At 41.4% G+C, this 9,151-nt stretch overlaps 1 protein-coding gene across 1 annotated transcript; it reads right to left on the reverse strand.

Moving 5' to 3' along the window:
* Positions 1–1,583: 1,583 nt before the first annotated feature.
* On the reverse strand, positions 1,584–5,132 carry LOC133797924 (ras-related protein RABF1). The gene is made up of 8 exons (XM_062236051.1): positions 4,960–5,132; positions 4,613–4,689; positions 4,342–4,425; positions 3,932–4,026; positions 3,611–3,716; positions 2,578–2,667; positions 2,387–2,473; positions 1,584–2,071 (listed from the first exon to the last, which is right to left on the reverse strand). Exons 1-8 carry the CDS (start codon positions 4,982–4,984, stop codon positions 2,033–2,035), a joined length of 603 nt encoding a protein of 200 aa, XP_062092035.1. The 5' UTR covers positions 4,985–5,132; the 3' UTR covers positions 1,584–2,032.
* Positions 5,133–9,151: the final 4,019 nt, after the last annotated feature.

Genomic DNA, 9,151 nt, shown 5'->3' on the forward strand with positions numbered 1-9,151 from the left:
GATGTTGTGCATTTTGCGACAAAAATAGAAAAGGGGATTGCGTTGTGCTCTATTTGGGCTGGTGGGGAATTAGTTGGAGGGATAGGGTAGGCGTGACTGAGGGGTGCCAGGATAGGTGACAAAGGGGATGAGTGGTGGGGAAGGTTGGAGACATAGGTGGAGGTTAAGTATAATGTGGTGACTGAGATGGGGAAGTGTGTTGTTGGATTGAAGGGAGGCTCTTTGTTGAAGAAGATGGAGAGGAAGAAAAAGAGGATGAGGGGTGATCATTAAAGTTATTGTAAGGTAGTCAACGAGGGAGAGAAGGTCGAGGCCGTTGAGCAAACAGATTTTCTATTTTTGTCACAAAATGCACACGTCCTCCAATGTCCAACTAGAGCTAAGTTCAAGTCTATCTTGAAGGTCCAAGCGCAAACCGCCAATATACAGGGAGATTTTATAATCTTCAAATTCATTCAGATTAGTGCGAGCGCAAACCCGAAAGAATTCTTTAGCATACTCAGTCACAATCCTCCCCATTGATGACAAATTATATTGTTGAAAGAACACGCACTCGTAATCTTTGGGCAAAAAAATGAGAACGGAGTAGTTATCGAATTATTAGCCAAAATTGATTTCTGGGCGACCCTCGCACCGACGGTTCGTCTGCAATTGATCCCACCAAGCAGAAGCGCCATGAGTGAATTTATAGGCTACAACTCGCACCTTCTTCTCATCTGGAACTCCAACACACTCCAAATAGTTTTCAACATGTAGCCAATCAAGAAAATCTTGAATGTGTAATCTACCATCAAAAGAAGGCAGCTCCAAACGTATTTTAAGATCATGGAAGTCATGGTGACAAAATTCTTGTGGGGTGGGTGTGTTTGTTTGGAATCCAAGGTTGCCCATAGCCATTGCTTGAATAACATCATCATCGGTACGAGAATGGGGAGCGAAACAGTGGAGTAGTTGTCCAAGATTGTCGGCAACCACCAATGGTGCATGCGAGGTCGAGACAAAATGACCCAATGGGGTGTGAACAGTTTCTTTCTCCCGCAGGGCAACTGGAGAAATGGGTGATTGGCGAGACTCAAGCAAAGCAACTCGAATGTCAGCCATGAAGGTATCGAGTTTGGCATTAAAACGAGTCTCTATTTCACTAAGTGCTTTCCAAATTTTGTGGTTGTCATGATCCAAGTCTCTTGTGGTGCGGCTAGCTCCGGTGTCGTTGGTCATATTCTGATACCAATATAAAGGAGTGAATATATTACTGCAAACAAACAGCCAGCAAGAAAAGGAAAAGCAGGGGCTAGCAAACTCAGAGCAAAAATAGATACACAGAACACCAAAAGTCAAATTATATTTTCTTCTTTTCCAAAAGTCTGCCCTTTACTATGGAGAAACAACAATACATAAGCCTCAAAATAGATAAAACGGCATAGTATAATGACAAAAATAATATTATCACTCAAACACCAAAAGACAAAGTAACTGAGCAAAATAAAGACCGTTGCAGAAAAATAAATATTAATAACTCCTGCATCACATATATGGCAAATTTAACACATTTTATTTAAATTGTATTGATAGAAAGAAAAAAATTCATTTCAACATGTGTCATTGCTGATCAATTACCGAAACTTGAAATAATTAAGTCCATTAGTTACTTTAGTAGCATACAAAAATCCAATTGATCTACGCAACTACACATTAAACTGAGAAAAACTAGATTGAAACTTTGGCCAGCTTAGGTCTGTGATAGTTTGAGAACCAATAAGAAAGGAGCAAATTCAATCATCTAGAGTAAGAGTTTGTCTCACCTACAGTGAAAAAATCAAGCTTATGGATCTCTCTTCTCTTGAATATCTATATTCATCACTTCGAGGAAAAGGGTGTTTCGAAACTACAACCTTTCAATAGAACAACACGACAATCTGAAAATGCAGGCGTTTAAAAACTAATATCATAATATACAACTTATAATTACAGAGGGTAATGTGTTCCCCATGATGTGAATCTTTTTACTAGTTCACTTTTAAAGATTCAACGATCATTGAGTAGTAGGGCGAGGAAGTCGCTTGGCGATTTCCTGTAAAGAAAAAAGAAGAATATGTTGTTACTCAGAGACAAATAGCATAATCTAAATCTAATCTTGTCTTCCACTACTGAGATCAACATCCATTGCAGTACCCAAAATGAAAACATCACATGTTTAGAATCATAGGATGAACCAAATGGTAATTTCATAGACAGATATATAATTTAAGCATCAAGGATGTAATATTGACTTCACCAATTGAAATGTTAAAATCTACAATCCAAGCAAATAAGGATTCTAAGCTAGATGGTTTAATCATAGGAAACAATAGAATACGCTATACTTGCACAATAGATAGATGAATACCTCAAAGAGCTGATTTATATTATCCGCGGTCTTCGCAGATGTCTCGATAAAGAACATCTGATTATTTTCAGCATAGTCACTGCCATCCTTCAAAATTCAATAGTTGTTTATCAGCTGAATATATACAAACTTTTTTATTTGGTATAAGAGCATTTAATAATTAACATTATATTAGGTAGTACGGCTCTTACTTCAACAGATACTTCCCGTTTCTCATGAAGATCGGCTTTATTGCCTACCAAGGCCATAACAATATCAGGGCTCCCATGTTTCTGCAGCTCCTGTAGGAAACTCAATTTTATCAATTATTTGACAATAAAATTCCCATAAAACTATAAATAGATACACTTAGTTATACGGGGTTCAAAATCAAAATATCTGAGTACGACTTCAAGTTTCAAATTGCCAACACTGATAAAACCATTCCCTATCCTAGTACATTACAATACAATTTACAGCTTCTTTCTGCTTCTACAGTATGTAATGCGTAAGATTTTACTGTAAGTAAGATACTGCGTCACCAAGTAAGCAAAAATGTAGCAAACCTTGTATGTAATAATATATATATTTAGTAGTAAAGTAAAAGGTAAGATATGTTTCACTAATGGTGATCAACAGGAGGTAATAATCAAGCATGTGACTGGGCTTTATAGACGCAACATACCCAACTTGGTACAAACCTAGTCCAACTCCATATAAAAAACTCTCCGTTTAGTAGGCATTCACCAAGAGTGTATAGCTTAACAAAATGTTATCTGGCGCAAAAATTAATTAAATATATAATGATGAAAAATAAATAAGTTATGTAGCCAGGCACACATGTAAGATTTTGATTTAGGAGTTAAGTAACTTAAAGTAATCAAACTATTCATTTATCTACTAACATGGAAACTTCTCAAAATTTTCCATTTATCTAAACCAAAGAATATGACAAAAAGAAAAAAGCATAAAATGTTCTAACATGAAATTACTTGCTACTAAATCTACATTTGCTTTCACATCTAGAAGATAAGAAATGAAAAGGAACCATTAAGTTTTTCAAGTAACGTTGAATTCTATAAAGAATCTGAGTTTCTTCTCCTCTCATCTGCCACTCAACCATTTAACAAACCCTCAAGGGATAGAACATAAAGTTAAAAGGAAAATGCGTAGAACTAAATACAGTGAGTTTCCATCCTACAAACTTCAAGATAAAAGGAAAATACATAGCTAATGTTAAATTACCTTCACCCAATACTGTGCTTTGGAGAATGATTCTGGACTTGTTATATCATATACGACAACTGCAACTGCAGCACCTCGATAGTAAAGGGGAGCCAATGCAGCATATCTGGATGAAACACAACAGTAATTAAAGTTCACTTGACAAATGTGAATTTTCAAGAGAGTATTGGAGGGAGGGAGGAGGTGGGAAACATGTAGAGATAAAAGTATAAAACATCTGAACTTGAATCATTATATGACATTAATGTAGGATAGTTTCTTTCAATTAGAGCACAAATAAGCATATAGGTTTAAAAAAAACAATATCTTGCCAAAGAATACCTCTCTTGGCCAGCAGTGTCCCATATTTCAAATTTCACTGTTGTAGAATCTTGCAGAGCTATTGTTTGTGACAAAAATGAAGCTCCAACAGTCACCTGAAATTACAAAAAGAGGGAACATGATCAGTCTTTTTATTTAACTTCAGCATTCAAACATATACAAGTGGCATTTCAGATTGTCAGGTAAAATAGTTGTAGAGAAGGGGGGTGCCTCCTCACTCTTTCGGCTTTTGCAATACAAGAAACTATAGCAATAGCTATGTAAGTAATTGGAAAAGACTCGAACCTCAGACCCTGTGGTTGATCCACAGGCCTGTCAGTTTGAGCTACCCCTCTTGGCAACCAAAATTTTTTTCCCATCAAAGATATAAATCTATTCTCAGCATTACAGACAAATGAAATCTTCCTCACCTTGGATGTTGGATCAAATTGACCGCGAACAAAGCGAAGAACAATACAGCTTTTACCAACTCCAGAATCGCCCAACAGAACAAGCTGTTAACAGTAACAAGTGAGAAGTTAATTATATTGAACAGTGCTAGGAATCTTCAAAAGGCATTTTATAAGAACATTGATGATTGAATAACCAAATCTCAAATTCACTCCTTCATGGATTTATTGCTTGCAAAAGTAAACAATTCCAACCAAAATTTAAAAAGAGCATAAATAAACCATTAAACACCTTGACGCGTAAGTTTTTAGAATCAGGAGCAGCACCGTTCTCCAAATTAGGACCCGCCAACCGCCCAGAGCCCCTATCTGCAGAGTCCCGAGAAAACAAAATACCCATTCAATCAAATTGAACAACAATCCTCAATAGGGCGATCAAGTTCAAAGCATATGCTCAAAGATCAATAGCTCAATACAAAAACTCATGATCAAATCGAATCTCTAGTGCTAATCAAATCAATAACTTTTGAGCTCAGAAAATGAAAGAATCAATAGAAGACCCAGGTGAGGGTTTGTATTCTATGCCTATCAGTCTCGAACTGGATTAAAACCAGAGTGAAATTATTTGGGGATATTTACCTGGAAGGGACGAAGAGCAACCCATTGCGATCTGCAACTCCTTGATTTACAAGTGTGTGGAGAGAGAGGTCGTACGGGATTGGATGAGGTCGTTTGTAGGTTGGTATAAGTTATGGGGATGCAAAGCCAGGAAACCAGGCTTATTTTATGTGCCTCATTATTTTATTCTAATGTTTTTTTTTTTTTTTTTGGATATAAAAGAGGAATGAAAATAAGAAAACTTTGGGTGTATTTTTTAGCAAAATAAAGTATAATTTTTTGACTATTTCAAAATATATATATATATATAATTTTTGGACTGTGATCATTTTATTTAGAAGCTTTGCTGACTTATTAAAATTAGTGTAATGCCAGTTTTTTTTTTTAATTATTATAGTTGGCAGGGAGGTATAATCAATATTTTTTTTTCTTCTTTATGTTTCTTTCTAATTTATAAGTTTAATTTTTTCTTTATTTATATTTTTTGCAATTGATTAAACTTTATTGTATCGTCTTCTTTATTATTGTTTTTTTTTCTTTTTTAAAAATTTACTTATTCATTTTTGTTGACGCGGTTTTTTGGCAACAGATAATTAATAGAATAAATAGCGAGATTAGTGTTAAATAATGAACCGTAACAGATGAATGATCTCAAAGTAAAATGGTGACACGAATATTTTTTAGGTGGTTCAAAGGATAAAATCATTCTAGTCCACCAGCCAATATTATTGCTATCTTTCTGATATTCTTTACAGGGTCTTTCTTTAGACAATAGAATCCAACCCTTTGCAACTCCCAGGGTCTCCATATTTATAGGGAGAAGGCGCTTGGGGGTTGGCAAAGAGGGTCATCCCGTGACTTTCTTACCCATCATGTCACTTTTTGTGACATTCATGATTAATTCATAAAACTTGACACTGAAGTGTAGTCTAATCAATAGATAAGGGGGATAATGAGCCGCACGACCCAACCCAGACGTGGGTGCCTGAACACGCACGTTTATGTTGCGTGTCCGAGAATTCAGGGATGGATCAGACACGTGATGTCTGATATATGCACGTTTACATTGCGTGGTTGACTTTATAAGGGGTCAGAGGTGCCAACTCAAGCTCGTACCTCGAGCTTGATGTATTCTTAGCCCGTGGTGTCCATACCTCTGACCTGACTCCTTAGTAATCTCACTAAGCCTTTGGTTACCTCGAGGTGGAGAGGTAGGACCTGGCAACAGCAGCTCCGGGTACGTGGCGTCCACGTAGCTGATATAATTATGCCATTTCTCAGTTCGCTAATAACCCGTGGATATTTAGGGCGTACATTTGCCCCCCAAGCCCCTGCTCGTGGCATATGACATCACTTGGGGCCACAGTGGGGGCTTTTAGGCTTCTTTGTGGACTCTTCACATTCCGCCCATTACGCTGGTATCGAGTACGTGGAACCTCGTGGTTGGTGACGGTACGTCTTCCGAGAACCGCATTAAATGGCCTAGCCTATACTCGGCTGTCGTTTCGCCTTTCGAGTAGTGATCCTCGTATCCTACATCAAGGCGATCCAACGGCCCTCCTCTTTTGGCCTTTTACATATATAAAAGGGGTGGCCACCATTCGCATGGGCTACCCGTTCATTTGAAAATTTTCTCATTTTCTCATCTTCTTCTTTCTTCTCAGTCTCAAAACCCTCTCTTTCTTCCAGTCATTGTTCCCAGCGTTCCAGAAATTCAGGCACAAGAACTCCTTCGAGACCCCAGTACCAGCGATCCCAGCAGGATTCCAACCCAGACGACCCTTTCAGACTCACCTCAGCAAAACATTTCTATAAGCCCTCCGTTTGTGCATGTTTTAAATTTTTTCCTTCACTGTTGCTTAGGTAAATTGTCTCTGTACTCGCATGCAGTATTTTGCTGGTTTTTTGTTGGTATGATATGCGTAGGTTTTTATCCTAGGGCATCGACCGTAGAAAAAACCATTTAGGAGCATGATTCATAAGGTACACTTTCTGGGGAGATTTTCTGGGCAAAATTTTTGCATGCCTGTTTGAAATAACCAGTTTTTAGGGTGCAAAACCGGGTAGCTTAGGAGACACACTTCACAGGCGGTTTTGCACTACTTGCCTACTGAAACTTTCCTTCCAAGGCAAACTTTTACTCTGACCCTCCTAACACACGAATTCCGAGTAATCGGGGACCCGTTGGGAGCACAGGCGCATGTTCATAGAACTGCGTGGTCTCACTCTCCACGGGCTGAGATTACCTCAACCAGTGTAAAGGAAAGACTTTGCGCTAGATTCTTTCTTATGCTTAGGTCGCCCTTTCTAAACTTTATTCTTTTGTTCGTTAGGCGACCAGATGGGACCAAAGAAGAGCGCATCCAAGAAGAGTGCTGGCAGCTCGTCTTCCCAGCAAGCCAACAAGGGAAAGGAAGTGGCCACGAACTCCCCGATCCCCGTCTTCGGTCCTGCTGTGAAGAAAGAGGTCAAGGTGGGGCCCGACGCTTTCTTCGAGGCCGAGAGGATCGCCTCAAAGATCACCACCCAGGGGAAAGTGAATAAGATCTTCCTTTCCCACAATATTGAGAATGGGAGGGGCACCCTGGACGCCCGACCTCCCCTTGAAGGTGAGCGGAGCTGCGCGCCGCTCGACGAGGAATACGTCGCCTGGAGCGATGAGCACTTCAAGGCTGGGGCCTTCCTCCCATTGGACCAGTACTTCGCGGATTTTCTAAATTACGTGAAGCTGGCTCCTTTCTAGCTCCCCCCTAACTCATATCGTTTGTTAGCGGGGCTGAAATATTTATTCCTGAAGCAGGAATGGGAGGTCCCCACGCCGGCGGACATCCTTTACTTCTTCTGCCTCAAGGCTAGCCCAGAGCAGCGGGGGCTAGGCGACAGGTTCTACTATCTGACCCGTTTTCCAAATTCGGCTGCGGTCATCAAGCTGCCCAGCCACCCTAACAAATTTAAAGATCAGTTCTTCATGTCCAAGGGGTTTCGCAACTGTGAACACCACTATTTCAACCGTCCTCGTAAGTACCTTCTATTCTCAGCTCGTAAGTTAATTTGTCGATTAGCCTCTTTTATTCGTTCCTGACTTAGAAACAATCATACAGCCATTTCGCGAGGACGGCCAAGTCCGTGACCCTTGGGGGTCAATACGAGACCTTGGCGGGGCTGCCCCCAAGCGAAAAGGATTATCGCCAGCTCGTGTTCGACGAGACGATGCTGGCGTGCAAGCTAATCTCTCCAGGCCAGACTTTGCCCTTGAGGAGGCCGTGGGGTCTCCCTCTTGCTCGCGAGACGGGACCCATCCCTGAGGAGGAGGCCACGGGAGAGGAAGAGGACGAGGTGCCCTTCGTGCGGCGGAGGCGGGCTTTGGAGGTCGCCCAAGAAGCGAACGTGGAGAGGGCCCAGTCCGGGGCAGCAGCCAGCCCCTCCGACCAAGATAATCCTTATCTGTTTAGGGATTTAGATAGGGCCACTGCAGACTTAAGGCTTGCTAGGTTTAATCCCGACCAAATCGTCCACTGCCACCGAACAGACCCAGATCGCAACATTACTTTACTCCAGTGCGTTGATCAGCTTGTGCTGCGTAACGAAATGGGTCGCCCTAGGGGAATGGTAGTAGTAGACAACACCCTAGCCTTTAGGTCGGCCTTCTTTGAGGAATATGGGACCAATCTTAGGTCGTGGCCCTCCCTCCTGGAGGGTGTAGTAGCTCCGGGTCTTAGGCAGTACGTAGAAGAGTCCAGTACCGAGGCAGATCCGAACCCAGAGCCTCTCCCAGCCCGCGAAGTCGTTATCTTAGACTCCCCTGCTGAAGCTCTGGGGCCGGAGGTCGTGACCATAGATTCATCCTCTAGCTCGGAGGGTAGGACCCCTTTCAGTACATACTTGAGCTCTGTTTTCCCTTTTAATTTTGTTGTTTTGTACAAATATTTTTACATGCATATTAATTCTTTGCCTTTGTTTCAACTGAGATGTCGCAGGCCGAGGATGACGGCTTACGGGCCATGTTCCAGGGGGGAAATCCTCCCTCAGGGCCTTTGGTGAAGAGGCTTCGGTTGACGAAGCAGGCTGTTGGGGCATCCTCTAAGTCCCCGACTAAGGGGAAAAACCCAGGCCCTTCCGAAAAGGTGCCTCCACCCCCTCTTGCCGCAAAGGAGATGGCTCCACCTCCACCGCGACCTCCTGTCCTTGCTCGGGAAAAGGAGGCGGCCTCCGG

The sequence above is a fragment of the Humulus lupulus genome, chromosome 8, assembly GCF_963169125.1.
Source record: "Humulus lupulus chromosome 8, drHumLupu1.1, whole genome shotgun sequence".
Lineage (NCBI taxonomy): Eukaryota > Viridiplantae > Streptophyta > Magnoliopsida > Rosales > Cannabaceae > Humulus > Humulus lupulus.